Source organism: Heterodontus francisci, unplaced genomic scaffold, assembly GCF_036365525.1.
Source record: "Heterodontus francisci isolate sHetFra1 unplaced genomic scaffold, sHetFra1.hap1 HAP1_SCAFFOLD_705, whole genome shotgun sequence".
In the NCBI taxonomy this organism is placed as follows: Eukaryota; Metazoa; Chordata; class Chondrichthyes; order Heterodontiformes; family Heterodontidae; genus Heterodontus; species Heterodontus francisci.
Genome location: NW_027142242.1, coordinates 142,288 through 158,943, shown reverse-complemented (window position 1 = coordinate 158,943; position 16,656 = coordinate 142,288). Strand labels below are relative to the sequence as shown.

General features: G+C 45.4%; 1 protein-coding gene across 2 annotated transcripts in view; it reads right to left on the bottom strand.

Moving 5' to 3' along the window:
* The window catches only part of adcy3a (adenylate cyclase 3a), a 147,836-nt gene that overhangs the window by 84,993 nt on the left and 46,187 nt on the right, over positions 1-16,656 (bottom strand). Inside the window, exons 8-12 of one of the 2 annotated variants that reach the window (XM_068028425.1) lie at positions 15,568-15,684; positions 14,599-14,741; positions 13,372-13,533; positions 9,886-9,973; positions 9,612-9,728 (exon numbers count right to left, since the gene is read on the bottom strand). In XM_068028425.1, the coding sequence (XP_067884526.1) occupies positions 9,612-9,728; positions 9,886-9,973; positions 13,372-13,533; positions 14,599-14,741; positions 15,568-15,684 (627 nt within the window). Of the gene's footprint in view, positions 1-9,611; positions 9,729-9,885; positions 9,974-13,371; positions 13,534-14,598; positions 14,742-15,567; positions 15,688-16,656 lie in introns of both variants that reach the window. The other variant, XM_068028423.1, reaches the window with a different exon arrangement.

Genomic DNA, 16,656 nt, shown 5'->3' with positions numbered 1-16,656 from the left:
CTGCTCACTCGCTCACGCGCTGCTCCCGAAAAAGCTGCTGCACTGAAAGGAAAGTTATTTTAAACCGCCCAAATATATAGTGTTTTACTTACCCAGCAGCCCCCTGGCCTCCGCCGAAAAACAAAAGGAAATTAAATTTACTTTCAAACTAACTTTCCCAGCTGCTCACTCGCTCACACGCTGCTCCCGAAAAAGCTGCTGCACTGAAAGGAAAGTTATTTTAAACCGCCCAAATATATAGTGTTTTACTTACCCAGCAGCCCCCTGGCCTCCGCCGAAAAACAAAAGGAAATTAAATTTACTTTCAAACTAACTTTCCCAGCTGCTCACTCGCTCACACGCTGCTCCCGAAAAAGCTGCTGCACTATGTCATCCTGCAGCCATGTCTCTGTAATGGCTATCAGATCATACCTATTGTATTAATCTTGTATGTCTCAATTAGATCACTTCTCATTCTTCTAAACTCCAGAGAATATAGGCCCACTTTACTCAGCCTCTCATCAAAGGACAACCACGTCATCCCAGAGACCAATTTAGTAAATCTTCGCTGCACCACCTCCAGTGCAAATATATCTTTTCTGAAATGTGGAGACCAAAACTGCACACAGTATTCCAGGTGCAGTCTCCCCAAAGCCCTGCACAGTTTTAGTAAGACTTCTTTATGCCTGTACTCCAATCCCCTTGCAATAAAGGCCAACATGGCATTTGCCTTCCTAATAGCCTGCTGCACCTGCTTATTAACTTTGTGCGTTCCTTGTATGAGTACTCCCAAGTCTCTCTGAACATCAACACTTACCAGTTTCACACCTTTCAAAAAACATTCTGCTTTTCTATTTTTATGACCAGAGTGAACGACTTCACACTTCCCTATATTATACTCCGTTTGCCATCTTGTTGCCTATTCATTTAACCTGTCGATATCTCTTGGCAGCCTCTCCATGTCATCCCCGCACTGAGCTTTGTATCATCAGCAAACTTAGATACATTACTCTCTGTCTCTTCATCCAAGTCATTAATATCGATTGTAAATACCTCAGAGTAAAGGCACCTCTAGGTAGCAGTGACCACAATATGATTGAATTTTACATCCAGTTTGAAAGAGAGAAGAGTGGGTCTAAGACAAGTATTTTAAACTTAAATAAGGGCAATTACGTGGGCATGAAAGCTGAGCTAGCTGAAGTGAACTGGATTACTAGGCTAGGAGATAGATCAATATAGAAGCAGTGACAGAGATTTAAGTGAATATTTCAGAATACTCAGAAGAAGTAAATTCCTACTATGCAGATATTCAATAAATTCTAAGGGGAGGACTCGAAAGGTTAACCCTAGAGGTTAACTAAAGAAGTTAAGGAAAGCATCAAATTTAAGAAAAAAGCATATAATTGAGCAAAGATGAGTGGCAGATCAGATGATTGATCAGAATATAAAGAGCAGCACAGAATGACTAAAAAGTTAATCAGGAGATAGAAATTAGAGTATGAGAGGAAGCTAGCTAGGAATGTAAAAACAGATAGCAAGAGTTTCTACAGGTTTTAAAAAGGGAAAAAGTAAGTAAAGTGAGTGTTGATCCTCTAATGAGAATGGGGAGTTAATAGTCGATAATAAGGAAATGGCAGATGAAATGAACAAATATTTTACTTTTGTCTTCACTACAGAGGAGACAAAAACATTCCAGTAATAGCTGTAAATCAGGAGGTGGAAGGAAGAGAGGAACTTGGTGAAATTACAATCACCAGGGAAATGGTACTGATCAAACTAATGGAGCTGCGGACTGACAAGTCTCCGGGTTCTGATGGGCTTCATCCCAGGGTCTTAAAAGAGGCGGAAAATGAGGTAGTAGAAGCGTTGGCGCTAATTTTTCAAAATTCGCTGGACTCTGGAAAGGTTCCATCAGACTGGAAAGTAGCAAATATTCTATTCAAAAGCCGGGGACACAGAAAACAGGCAACTAAAGACCAGTTAGCTTGATGTCTGTCGTGGGGAAGGTGTTTTTCATTTCAGCAGCAGCATCGCAGCAGCTTTTTCAGCAGCAGAGAGTGCGAGCGAGTGAGCAGCTGGGAATGTCAGTTTAAAGTAAACTTAATTTCTTTTTGTTTTCGGCAGAGACCAGGGGGCCGCTGGGTAAGTAAAACCCTATATATTTGGGCCGTTTCTGAACCCGAGACACTACACCTGTAGTGTCTCCCACCCGCCCTCCTCCTCTAACCAAAAAAAAAGGACTTGGTGTGTAGATAAGGTAAGGCTTTTTCTATTTCTCTTTTTTTTTTATCGTGTGATTGGTTAAAAACTTTTCGTTCCTTTTTCATTTAACTAAGTTTAAGCTTAAGATTAAAAATGGCAGGAGATCTCAGACCCGTGACCTGCTCCTCTTGCTCAATGTGGGAGCTCAGGGACATGGCTGATGTCCCTGACTCCTTCACGTGCAGGAAGTGTGTCCAGCTGCAGCTCTTGTTAGACCACATGACAGCTCTAGAGCTGCGGATGGACTCACTTTGGAGCATCCGTGATGCTGAGGAGGTAGTGGATAGCACGTTTAGCGAATTGGTCACACCACAGATTAGGATTGCTGAGGGAGAAAGGGAATGGGTGACCAAAAGGCAGAGAAAGAGCAGGAAGGCAGCGCAGGTGTCCCCTGCGGTCATCTCCCTCCACAACAGGTATACCGTTTTGGATACTGTTGAGGGAGATGGCTCACCAGGGGAAGGCAGCAGTAGCCAGGTTCATGGCACCGTGGCTGGCTCTGCTGTTCAGAAGGGCGGGAAAAAGAGTGGAAGGGCTATAGTCATCAGGGATTCGATTGTAAGGGGAGTAGATAGGCGGTTCTGTGGTCGAAAACGAGACCCCCGAATGGTATGTTGCCTCCCAGGTGCACGGGTCAGGGATGTCTCAGATCTGCTGCAGAACATTCTGAAGGGGGAGGGTGAACAGCCAGTTGTCGTTGTGCACAGAGGCACCAATGATATAGGTAAAAAACGGGATGAGGTCCTACAAGCAGAATTTAGGGAGTTAGGAGCCAAGTTAAAAAGTAGGACCTCAGGTAGTAATCTCAGGATTGCTACCAGTGCCACATGCTTGTCAGAGTAGAAATGAAAGAATAGTCAGGATGAATGCGTGGCTTGAGAGATGGTGCAGGAGGGAGGGGTTCAGATTTTTGGGACATTGGGACCGGTTCTGGGGGAGGTGGGACTATTACAAATTGGACGGTCTACACCTGGGCCGGACTGGAACCAATGTTCTTGGGGGTGCTTTTGCTAATGCTGTTGGGGAGGGTTTAAACTAATGTGGCAGGGGGATGGGAACCAAATGAGGTCAGTGGAGAGTAAGGAGGTAGTAACTAAAGCCTGTAAGGAACTAGATAATGAAGTTAGCGTGACTAAGGGAAAGAGTAGGCAGGGAGCAGATGATGAAAGCAAAGGGACTGGTGGTCTGAGGTGTATTTGTTTTAATGCAAGAAGTGTAGTAGGTAAGGCAGATGAACTTAGGGCTTGGATTAGTACCTGGGAGTATGATGTTATTGCTATTACTGAGACTTGGTTAAGGGAAGGGCACGATTGGAAACTAAATATCCCAGGATACCGATGCTTCAGGCGGGATAGAGAGGGAGGTAAAAGGGGTGGAGGAGTTGCATTACTGGTCAAAGAGGATATCACAGCTGTGCTGAAGGAAGGCACTATGGAGGACTCGAGCAGTGAGGCAATATGGGCAGAACTCAGAAATAGGAAGGGTGCGGTAACAATGTTGGGGCTGTACTACAGGCCACCCAACAGCGAGCGTGAGATAGAGGTACAAATATGTAAACAGATTATGGAAAGATGTAGGAGCAACAGGGTGGTGGTGATGGGAGATTTTAATTTTCCCAACATTGACTGGGATTCACTTAGTGTTAGAGGTCTAGATGGAGCAGAATTTGTAAGGAGCATCCAGGAGGGTTTTCTAGAGCAGTATGTAAATAGTCCAACTCGGGAAGGGGCCATACTGGACCTGGTATTGGGTAATGAGCCGGGCCAGGTGGTTGACGTTTCAGTAGGGGACTACTTTGGGAATAGTGATCACAATTCCGTAAGTTTTGGAATACTCATGGACCAAGACGAGAGTGGTCCCAAAGGAAGAGTGCTAAATTGGGGGAAGGCCAACTATACCAAAATTCAGCAGGAGCTGGGGAATGTAGATTGGGAGCAGCTGTTTGAAGATAAATCCACATTTGATATGTGGGAAGCTTTTAAAGAGAGTTTGATTCGCGTGCAGGAGAGACATGTTCCTGTGAAAATGAGGGGTAGAAATGGCATTATTAGGGAACCATGGATGACAGGTGAAATTGTGAGACTAGCTAAGAGGAAAAAGGAAGCATACATAAGGTCTAGGTGGCTGAAGAAAGACGAAGCTTTGAAAGAATATCGGGATTGTAGGCGCAATCTGAAATGAGGAATTAAGAGGGCTAAAAGGGGTCATGAAATATCTTTAGCAAACAGGGTTAAGGAAAATCCCAAAGCCTTTTATTCATATATAAGGAGTAAGAGGGTAACTAGAGAAAGGATTGGCCCACTCAAGGACAAAGGAGGAAAGTTATGCGTGGAGTCAGAGAAAATGGGTGAGATTCTAAACGAGTACTTTGCATCGGTATTCACCGAGGAGAGGGACATGACGGATGTTGAGGTTAGGGACAGATGTTTGATTACTCTAGGTCAAGTCGGCAGAAGGAGGGAGGAAGTGTTGGGTATTCTAAAAGGCATTAAGGTGGACAAGTCCCCAGGTCCGGATGGGATCTATCCCAGGTTTCTGTGGGAAGCGAGAGAGGAAATAGCTGGGGCCTTAACAGATATCTTTGCAACATCCTTAAACACGGGTGAGGTCCCGGAGGACTGGAGAATTGCTAATGTTGTCCCCTTGTTTAAGAAGGGTAGCAGGGATAATCCAGGTAAGTATAGACCGGTGAGCCTGACGTCAGTGGTAGGGAAGCTGCTGGAGAAGATACTGAGGGATAGGATCTATTCCCATCTGGAAGAAAATGGGCTTATCAGTGATAGGCAACATGGTTTTGTGCAGGGAAGGTCATGTCTTACCAACTTAATAGAATTATTTGAGGAAGTGACAAAGTTGATTGATGAGGGAAGGGCTGTAGATGTCGTATACATGGACTTCAGTAAGGCGTTTGATAAGGTTCCCCATGGTAGGCTGATGGAGAAAGTGAAGGCGCATGGGGTCCAAGGTGTACTAGCTAGATGGATAAAGAACTGGCTGGGCAACAGGAGACAGAGAGTAGCAGTGGAAGGGAGTTTCTCAAAATGGAGACGTGTGACCAGTGGTGTTCCACAGGGATCCGTGCTGGGACCACTGTTGTTTGTGATATACATAAATGATTTGGAGGAAAGTATAGGTGGTCTGATTAGCAAGTTTGCAGACGACACTAAGATTGGTGGAGTAGCAGATAGTGAAGGGGACTGTCAGAGAATACAGCAGAATATAGATAGACTGGAGAGTTGGGCAGAGAAATGGCAGATGGAGTTCAATCAGGGCAAATGCGAGGTGATGCATTTTGGAAGATCCAATTCAAGAGTGAACTATACAGTAAATGGAAAAGTCCTGGGGAAAATTGATGTACAGAGAGATTTGGGTGTTCAGGTCCATTGATCCCTGAAGGTGGCGACGCAGGTCAATAGAGTGGTTAAGAAGGCATACGGCATGCTTTCCTTCATCGGACGGGGTATTGAGTACAAGAGTTGGCAGGTCATGTTACAGTTGTATAGGACTTTGGTTCGGCCACATTTGGAATACTGCGTGCAGTTCTGGTCGCCACATTACCAAAAGGATGTGGATGCTTTGGAGAGGGTGCAGAGGAGTTTCACCAGGATGTTGCCTGGTATGGAGGGCGCTAGCTATGAAGAGAGGTTGAGTAGATTAGGATTATTTTCATTAGAAAGACGGAGGTTGAGGGGGGACCTGATTGAGGTGTACAAAATCATGAGAGGTATAGACAGGGTGGATAGCAAGAAACTTTTTCCCAGAGTGGGGGATTCAATTACAAGGGGACACGAGTTCAAAGTGAAAGGAGAAAAGTTTAGGGGGGATATGCATGGAAAGTTCTTTACGCAGAGGGTGGTGGGTGCCTGGAATGCATTGCCAGCGGAGGTGGTAGATGCGGGCACGATAGCGTCTTTTAAGATGTATCTAGACAGATACATGAATGGGCAGGAAGTAAAGAGATACAGACCCTTAGAAAATAGGCGACAGGTTTAGATAGAGGATTTGGATCGGCGTAGTCTTGGCGGGCCGAAGGGCCTGTTCCTGTGCTGTAATTTTCTTTGTTCTTTGTTGGAATCAATCATTATAGAGGCTATAGCTGGGCACTTAAAAAAACTCAAGGTAATTGGAAATAGTCAGCATGGTTTTGTGAACGGAAAATCATGTTTAACCAATTTATTGGAGTTCTTTGAAGGATCCTTGCGGTACCCCACTAGTAACAGCCTGCCATCCTGAGAATGACCTGTTTATTCCTACTCTCTGCTTTCTGTCTGTTAACTAATTCTCAATCCACACCTGTATATTACCCCCAATCCCATGTGCTCTAATTTTGTTTACTAACCTCCTGTGTCGGACCTTATCAAAAGCCTTCTGAAAATCTAAATACACCTCTTCCACTGGTTCTCCTTTTTCTATGCTCCAAGTAACATCCGCAAAAAACTCCAAAAGGTTTGTCAAACATGATTTCTCTTTCATAAATCATATTATTTTCCAAGTGTCCAGTTATCACATCCTTCGTAATAGATTCTAACATTTTCCTTACTACTGATGTCAAACAAACAGGTCTGTAGCTCTCCATTTTCTCTCTCGCTCCCTTCTTAAACAGTGGGGTTACATTTGCTACTTTCCAATCTGCAGGAACCCTTCCAAAATCTCTTGAATTTTGAAAGATAATCACCAATGTATCCAATATCTCTATAGCCATCTCCTTCAATAGTCTGGGCTGAGATGTAGCTCATCTGGTCTCAGGGATTTATCAAATCTCAATCCAATTAATTTTTTGAGTATTACCTCTTTATTGATACTAATTTATTTCAGTTCCTCATTTTTACAAGTCCCTAGTATTTCTGGGACATTTTCTGCATCTTCCTCTGTGAAGACAGACACAAAGTAATTGCTTAGTCTCTCTGCCATTTCCACATTCTCCACCACAAACTCTCCTGTCTCCGACTGTAATGGACCCACATTTGTCCTTGCTAATCTTTTCCTTTTCACATACCTAAAGAAGCTTTTACAGTCTGCCTTTATGTTTCTAGCTAGCTATTTTCCCTTTCTTTATCAGTTTCTTGGTCCTCCTTTGCTGAATTCTAAATTGCTCCTAATCCTCCATCTTACCACTTTTTCTGGCAATCTAATTAGCCACTTCCTTTGATCTATTGCAATCTTTAACTTCTTTAGTTAGCCACGGTTGATTCACCTTTCCTGTTGGGTTTTTACATCTTAGAGGAATGTATATTTGTTGTAAACTGAGTAATACTTCTTTAAATTCTATTCCATCTTTTAAGGCGTTAATAAATACGATGAATAGTTGAGGCCCCAACACAGATCCTTGCAAGATACCACTAGTCACATCCTTCCAATTATCCCAACTGTCTGTCTCCTGTCATTCAGCCTACTTCCTAACCAGGTCAGTAAGTTGTCTTCAATTCTATAAACGTCCAACTTTAGTGAACGGTCTCTTATGAGGGTCTTTTTCAAAAGCCTTCTGAAAGTCCATATAAATAACATCGAGTCATTCCCCTGTCCACTACTTTAGTCACCTCTTCAAAATACTCTATCAGGTTCAACAGGCATGACCGACATACCCTTTTCAAATCCATCTCTCGGATCAGCTGAAAATTTTCAAGGTATTCAGTCACCCTATCCTTAATTATAAGTCCTAGTAATTTCTCGACAATAGATATTAGGCTAACTGATGGATAATTCACTGGTTTTCCTTTCTCACCTTTCTTAAATAGCAGAGTAACATGCATGCGCAATTTGCCAATCTGCAGGAATGCTTCCCAAATTGAGAGAAACTTTGGGAGATTATAGTTAAGGCATCTGCAATGTTCTCACCTACTTCCTTTAAAACCCTCTGGTCCTGGGGATTTGTCACTTTTTAGCACCATTACAGTTGTTTTGCTTACGTTACAAGTTCCTCAGGGTAGTGTCCTCAGCCCAACTATCTTCAGCTGCTTCATCAATGACCTGCCTTCAATCATAAGGTCAGAAGTGGGGATGTTCGCTGATGATTGCACAATGTTCAGCACCATTCGCGACTCCTCAAATACTGAAGCATTCCATGTGGAAATGCAGCAAGACCTGGACAATGTCCAGGCTTGGTCTGATAAGTGGCAAGTAACATTTGTGCCACACAAGTGCCAGGCAATGACTATCTCAAGCAAGAGAGAATCTAACCATCTCCCCTTGACATTCAATGGCATTCCCATCACTGAATCCCCCACTATCAACCTCCTGGGGGTTACCATTGACCAGAAACTGAACTGGAGTAGCCATATAAATACCGTGGCGACAAGAGCAGGTCAGAGGCTAGGAATTCTATGGCGAGTAACTCACGTCCTGACTCCCCAAATCCTGTCCACCATCTACAAGGCACAAGTCAGGAGTGTGATGGAATACTCTCCACTTGCCTGGATGGTTGCAGCTCCAACAACACTCAAGAAGCTCTACATCATCCAGGACAAAGCAGCCCACTTAATTGGCATCCCATCCACAAACATTCACTCCCTCCACCACCGACCTACAGTGGCAGCAGTGTGTACCATCTACAAGATGCACTGCAGCAATACACCAAGGCTCCTTAAACAGCACCTTCCAAACCTGCGACCTCTACCAACTAGAAGGACAAGGGCAGCAAATACAAGGGAACGCCACCACCTGCAAGTTCCCCTCCAAGTCACACACCATCCTGACTTGGAACTATATTGCCGTTCCTTCACTGTCACTGGGTCAAAATCCTGGAACTCCCTTCCTAACAGCACTGTGGGTGTACCTACACCCCAAGGACTGCAGCGGTTCAAGAAGGCAGCTCACCACCACCTTCTCAAGGGCAATTAGGGATGGGCAATAAATGCTGGCATAGCCAGTGATGCCCACATCCCATGAACGAATTTCAAAAAAAATTTGGCGAGTGCCTGTCCCTGATTCAATATTCATTTGCTTGTGATGTCTGACATACTTACCTCTTCCTCTACTGTAAATACTAATGAGAGTTTATGCGTGTCTATGTGTCTTCGTGCATGTGTGTGTGTGTGTGTGTGTGTGTGTGTGTGTGTGTGTGTGTGTGAAACAGTACATGTGCGTGCGTGTGTTTGTGTCCCTGTGTGTGCACTTGTGTTTGTGTGCATATGTGTCTGTGTTTGCGTGCGCCTGCGTGTGTTTTTTTTTGTGTATATTTGTCTGAGTCGGTGTCTATGTTTCCTTCAGCGTGTGTGTGCTTGTGGTTGTGTGCATGTGTGTGCGTGTGTCTGTTTGCATGTGTATGTCTGCATGGTGCATATCTGCATGTCTTTGCGCACATGTTTGTGTGTGCCTGTGCCTGTTCGCGTGTCTGTGCGCGCACACGGGATGGGGACCTAAGGCACACTCACCATGTCTACTATATCTGCGGCAGTGAGGATGAGGATGGCGGCCATCGCCCAAGTGTTCCTGGCCCATCGAGTCCGGTCAATCCATGTAGAGAATAAGACCAGTTTCTTGGGGAAGACCTGAAGAGGAACAAAACTGTTAGTTCCAGCACCCAGGAGATCTCAGGGCAAAATTAACAGTGAAGGGAACAATCGAGAGGGGAAATTCGGAGTTTTATATACGGAACAAAAGATCCCTGAGCTGGGATCGAATTGGGGCCTACGACTGTGGACTCACCCTGGGGAAGATAGCAGCGAGGGAACACAGGGTGAGGATCAGGAGCAGAATCTCCCCAACAATGAATGTGATGTAATTCACCAGCAGCCTGTGGAAAAAAGACACAAGTCACAGGAAAACCCCGTTTAAAACCACACTGACCCCTGACCCCACCCCCCTTAACCCACCCAAGTCCCAAGACCCTGGCTTGTAGGCGACCTTGAAAAAATCTGCCCACAAAGAGTTAGTGATCTCTGTGACCTGGACTTCCCCTTTCCCGCCATAAAGGGGATCTCCAGGGGTCCAGCAGCAGTGAAGTCAGCAAGCAGGTAACCTGCCAATCACAAGGAAGTAATCTCACAGACATCACATTAGGAAGTTATAAACACTGATTATCCTTCACTCTAATTTAAATTTTCAGATAGCAAGATAAATGATTATGATTGGATTAAAATAGAAGCTAAAATATCATAAACAAATTTTAAAAAATTAAAAATATGACATTCATCACCATAACGGAGCAATTTGGCATTCCATCAATACAACAGTAGCATTTCAGGGCCAGTGAGGATGTTTAACAGTAATTGTGAAGTTAGTAAGCTGCTAAAAAATTTACACCTCATGAAACAAGGTGTAACTTTTTCTAGAGTTTTTACGATGAGATTACCAATAACAACTTATATTTATACAGCGCCTTTAACATAATAAAACGTCCCATAGAATCATAGAAAAGTTATGGCACAGAAAGAGGCCATTCAGCCCATCGTGTCTGCACTGGCTGAAAACATTTGCCACCCATTCTAATCCCACCTTCCAGCACCTGTAGCCTTGCAGGTTACAGCACTTCAGGTGCAGGTCCAGGTACCTTTTAAATGAGTTGAGGGTTTCTGCCTCCACCACCGATCTGGGCAACAAATTGCAGGTAAAGGCCTGCTCAAGTGACAAAAAAAAACCCAACCCGAACCCGATGGAACTACATGGGACCCGAGCCCGACCCATCCCGAGCCGGACCCGACCACCGCAATGTTCCCTTCACTTACCTTCCGACTCCAAATCTGCCTGAAGCTGTAGCAGGAGCGTGATGACATCATAGAGACACTCGCACACTCACTGCGCAGACTCAGTTTCCCTGCTTGATGTCCTGGACTCGCAGCTCAGGTAAGTTTTTAACTTTTAACATTTACCTTGCTGTGTGTGTCCGATCCGGACCTGGCCCAACTCGAACCCGAGCCCGAAGGCCGGACCCGAAAGAGCGGCCCGACCTGACCCGAACCCGACACATGTCGTTGGGTCCCTTCGGGTTCGGGCCGGGTAGCAAGCCTTCAATTCCAGATGGCCACCAAGCTCCAGGTGAAAAAGTTTTTCATCATGTCCTCTCTAATCCTTCTACCAATCACCTTAAATCTGTGCCCCCTGCTAATTGACAGGTCCTTCCTGTCTACTCTATCTAGGATCCTCATGATTTTGTACACCTCAATTAAGTCACCTCTCAGCCTCCTCTGTTCTAAGGAAAACAACCCTAGCCAATCCAATAAAAGCAAAATACTGCGGATGCTGGAAATCTGAAATAAAAACAGTAAATGCTGGAAATACTCAGCAGGTCTGGCAGCATCTGTGGAGAGAGAAGCAGAGTTAACGTTTCAGGTCAGTGACCTTTCATCAGAACGGTCAATCCAATCTTTCCTATCCAATCTTTCTTCATAATTGCAATTTTAAAGATTTGGCAACATAAAGTCCCAAGGCACTTTACAGGAGCAATATAAAACAAAGTATGACACCGAGTCACAAAAGGAGATATTAGGTCAGATGACCAAAAGCTTGGTCAAAGACATAGGTTTTAAGGAGTGTCTTAAAGGAGAAAAGCGAGGTAGCGAGGTGGAGAGGTTTAGGGAGGGTATTCCAGAGCTTGGGGCCGAGGTAACTGAAGGAGCGGCCACCAATGGTGGAGTGATTAAAATCAGGGTTGCTCAAGAGGCCAGAATTAGAGATGCGCAGATATCCTGGAGGGTTGTGAGGCTGGAGGTTTTTTAGATTAGAGATACAGCACTGAAACAGGCCCTTCGGCCCACCGAGTCGGTGCCGAACATCAGCCACCCATTTATACTAATCCTACACTAATCCCATATTCCCACCAAACATCCCCACCTGTCCCTATATTTCCCTACCACCTACCTATACTAGTGACAATTTATAATGGCCAATTTACCTACCAACCTGCAAGTCTTTTGGCTTGTGGGAGGAAACCGGAGCACCCGGTTACAGGCATACGGAAGAGTGAGGCTATGAAGGGATTTGAAAACAACAATGAGAATTTTAAATACAAGATGTTGCTTGACTGGGAGCCAATGTTGGTCAGCGAGCACAGGGGGTGACAAGGGAATGGGACTTGGTGTGAGTTAAGACACGGGCAGTAGAGTTTTGGATGACCTCAGATTTATGGAGTGTAGAATGCAGGAGACCAGCCAGGAGTGCATTGGAATAGTCAAGTCTAGAGGTAACAAAGGCATGGATGAGGGTTTCAGCAGCAGATGAGTTGAGACAGGCGAAGTCAGACGACATTACACAGGTGGAACTAGGCAGTCTTAGTGATGGCACGAAATGAGGTTGGACGCTCATCTTGAGGTCAAATGTGACACCAAAGTTGTGAACAGACTGGCTTAATCTCAGACTGTTGCCAGAGAGGGGGATGGAGTCGGCAGCTAGGGAACGGAGTTTGGAGCGGGGACTGAAAACAATGGTTTCAGTCTTCCCAATATTTAATTGGAGGAATTTTCTGCTCATCCAGTACCGAATATCGGATAAGTGGAAGTTTTTGTCAATTCACAGATTGCTGAGGGATTCACTCTGCGGGGGTTTGGGGGGAGCCAGCAGTGCACCCTCTGGAGGAGCGTAGAATCACTGACTGCAACTTCCTAACTTCTGTGTTCTTCTGCCCATGTGCAGACTCCCAAAGTGGCTGTCAGTTTCAGTGGAGGAATGACAGTGAACGCTGTCATCACTACTACCACAACATTTGAGATATCGAATTCAATAATCACAACTCGTCACAGAAAAAGAGACACAGCCAGTCTGTGTCAACCTTTATTCTCCAAACCAGCTTTGATCACACATCTCTTCAACCTCCCCCCCCCCTTTCCCTTCATCCCCCTCTCCTATCTAATCTCAAATGTTGACATTGTTTCTGCCTCAACCACTAACCCTGGAAGTAAATTCCACAGCCCCATAACCCTCTGTGTGAAGAAGTTTCTCATGTCCTCTGTTCTAAATCTCCTTTATTTATTCTCGTATCTATTTATTCATTCTAGACCTTCAACTGCTGGAAACAATCTGCTTCTATCTACCCTGTGCCATACCTAAAGGATTTTAACACACCTCAGTCATATTTCCCTGTAATCTGCCCACTGTGGCCCAATGTGGAAATGGCCAACAGATCAAGGTAAGTAAACACCAGCCCCAACACCCCACTGGCCCCGACAGCCCCTGACCCCAATATCAACACCCACTCACCCAGGGTCAATGAAAAGCTGCACCAAGAATGTGAAGGAGAGGACGACACAGGAACAGCTGAATGCTGCCCCACTTTGCTTCTCCCTCTCCACCGAGAAGCGGCTCTCCAGCTCAGGGTCAGTGAATCGCATCGAGAGACGGTTTGTGGATTTCCCCTTCAACCTGTTAAAGGGGGACAACATGAAACACAGAAACATAGAAAAGAGGAGCAGGATAGGCCATTCGGCCCTTTGGGCCTGCTCCGCTACTCAAAAAAGATCATGGCTGATCGTCTAATTCAGTACCCTGTTCCCGCTTTCTCCCCATATCCCTTGATCCCTTTGGCATTAAGAAATATATCTATCTCCTTCTTGAACATGTTTAATGATTTGGCCTCCACTGCCTTCTGTGGTAGAGAATTCCACAGGTTCACCACCCTCTGAGTGAAGAAATTTCTCCTCATCTCGGTTCTAAATGGCATACCCCGTATCCTGAGACTGTGACCCCTGGTTCTGGACTCCCCAGCCATCGGGAACATCCTCCCTGCATCTAGCTTGTATAGTCCTGTTAGAATTTTATAGGTTTCTATGAGATCCCCCCTCATTCTTCTAAGCTCTAGTGAATATAGGCCAAGTCGACATAATCTCTCCTCATACGTCAATCCTGCCATCTCAGGAATCAGCCTAGTAAATCTTCTTTGCACTCCCTCCATGGCAAGAACATCCTTCCTCAGATAAGGAGATCAAAACTGCACACAATACTCCAGATGTGGTCTCACCAAGGCCCTGTATAACTGCAGTAAGACATCCTTGCTCCTGTACTCAAATCCTCTTGCAATGAAGGCCAACATACCATTCACCTTACCATGAAGGTGAAAGAACAGAGGGAAACATCCTAAGCGACCTAGCAAACATCCCACCTCTGTCCCATCCCACTCGCTCCTACACAGGCCCTTGTCCCTCACCCACCCACCTCCCCTAAACCCACATTTCCCACTGCCTAATCCCATTCCCTAATCCCACTCCCTCCCTCCCTCTGCTCCCGCTCCCTCTTCTCCCTGCTCCCACTCCTTCCTTCCCTCTGCTTCCATCCCTCCCTCCCTCCGCTCCCACTCCCTCCTTTGCTGCCTCTCCCTGCTCCCATGCCCTCCTGCCAACCCCATATTATCAATGGCTACACACACACAGATGGAGACGGGCTCCAGCCCTGAGGCAGCCTTTGCCTCTGCAGTCTTGGAGTGTTACTCACGCCTGCATTGTCTCTCGCTCTAACAAGGCTGCGTTCAATAAATGATTCAGCTCCAGCTGGTTCTGTTGAGCATCAATCACCTGCTCCGATATATCGTGCAATCGCAGGCGCCTCCGAGGGTTGGGAAACGAAGGGTTAACAACCTACACAGGGAACATGTTGGATTGGGAGAGTGAGTGAGTGTCATGGCTGGTTACAGTCAGTGTTTTCATGGTTTATACCGGCTCAGGAATGTCCCATACGCAAACGCTTTTTGTTTTCAGATGGCAGCTGCTGGTGATGATTCTCCTCTGCACCCATTGATTTGTTTTTGTGATAATTGGACAATTGAAAAACAAAGATGTTGGAAATATGAACTAAAACCAGAAAATGCTAGAAATACTCAGCAGGTCAGGCAGCATCTGTGGAGAGATAAACAGTTCATGTTTCGGGTTGATATCTTTTCATCAGAACCAGATCACTGACCTTTAACTTTAATTCTCCACAGGTGTTGCCAGACCTACTGAGCGTTTCCAGCATTATATGGTTTTATCTCAGTCTTAGATTTCTGCTGTTTAATTTTTCAATCTATCTGTGTTGTGACAACTCTAGCAGTCACTAAGTTAGCCGTGGCAATCTCCCTCAACAACAACAACTTGCATTTATACAGCACTTGAACACTATAATAATGTCCCAAGGCATTTCCCTTGCCCAACAGTCCTCTGAATTTGGAGGAACAATTCAATACTCCTGTTCTAGGAGCTGGACTCAGACTTCACTGGTACAGCAAGATTAGAGATATCACTCCATGTATTACAGGTCTTCAGACTGAGACAGGCTACCCACAGAGTTAGCAGGGAATACAGGCACTTTTCAGGGCCACCTGTCTGCATCAAGGACTCAAGATAGGATGGACATTTGAAAATCCACACAAGTAATTCGGTGCCATTCCACTCTGCCTGGAGGTGCTATGCTGTGCTGCTCACTCACCCGTGTGTCCAGCTCCTCGGGATCATCAGGGGTGGTGCAGGTGGTGTGGAGGCTGCCATTACAATCTGTGGTGTTGATCAATAGAGGTGAGTTTCCATTGGATGATGTGAGAGACAACTTCTGAAAAAGACGTGAGAGAGATTGCTGGTTAAATCAAGGAGAGAAATCACCAGTTCACAGTCCTTGTGAAGACGAAGAGCTGAATTCACACTGAGGATACCATCCATCGTGTTGTGTGGCGGTACCACTGTGCTAGATGGGATAGATTCAGAACAGATCTAGCAACTCAAAACTGGTCATCCATGAGGCGCTATGGACCATCAGCAGAAGCAGAACTGTACTCAACCACAACCTGTAACCTCATTCCTGGCATATCCGTCACTCTACCATTAGTATCAAGCCTGGGGACCAATGATTCAATGAGGAGTGCAGGAGAGCATCCCACGAGCAGCACCCGGCATACCTAACAATGTTATGCCAACCTGGTGAAGCTACAACACAGGAACAGCATTCTATAGCTGGAGTTAAGCAATCCCACAACCAATCAGATCAAAGCTCTTCAGTCCTGTCATATCCAGCCATGAATGGTGGTGGGCAATTAAACAACTAACAGGAGGAGGAGGCTATCCCTATCCTCAATGATGGGGGAGCCCAGCACATCACTGCAAAAGACAAGGCTGAAGCATTTGCATCCATCTTCAACCAGAAGTGCTGAGTGGATGATCCATCTTGGCCTCCTCCTGAGGTCCCCAGAATCACAGATGCCAGTCTTCAGCCAACAGAAACGACAGAAGGCATGGGTTTTTTAAAATGCATTTCATGGGATGTGGGTGTCGTTGGCAAGGCCGCATTTATTGCCCATCCCTAATTGCCCTTGAGAAGGTGGTGGTGAGCTGCCTTCTTGAACCGCTGCAGTCCATCTGGTGCTGTTAGAGAGGGAGTTCTAGGATTTTGATCCAGCTGTTATTTCTATTTTTGTCATGATCCTGTTTTTTTTTCTCCTCAGGAAATAAGCAGTGGGCCTTTAAGGCTGTAAAAGATTAGTACTTCTTTAAGGGAACAAGCTCCAGAGACTGAATGAAAGTGCAT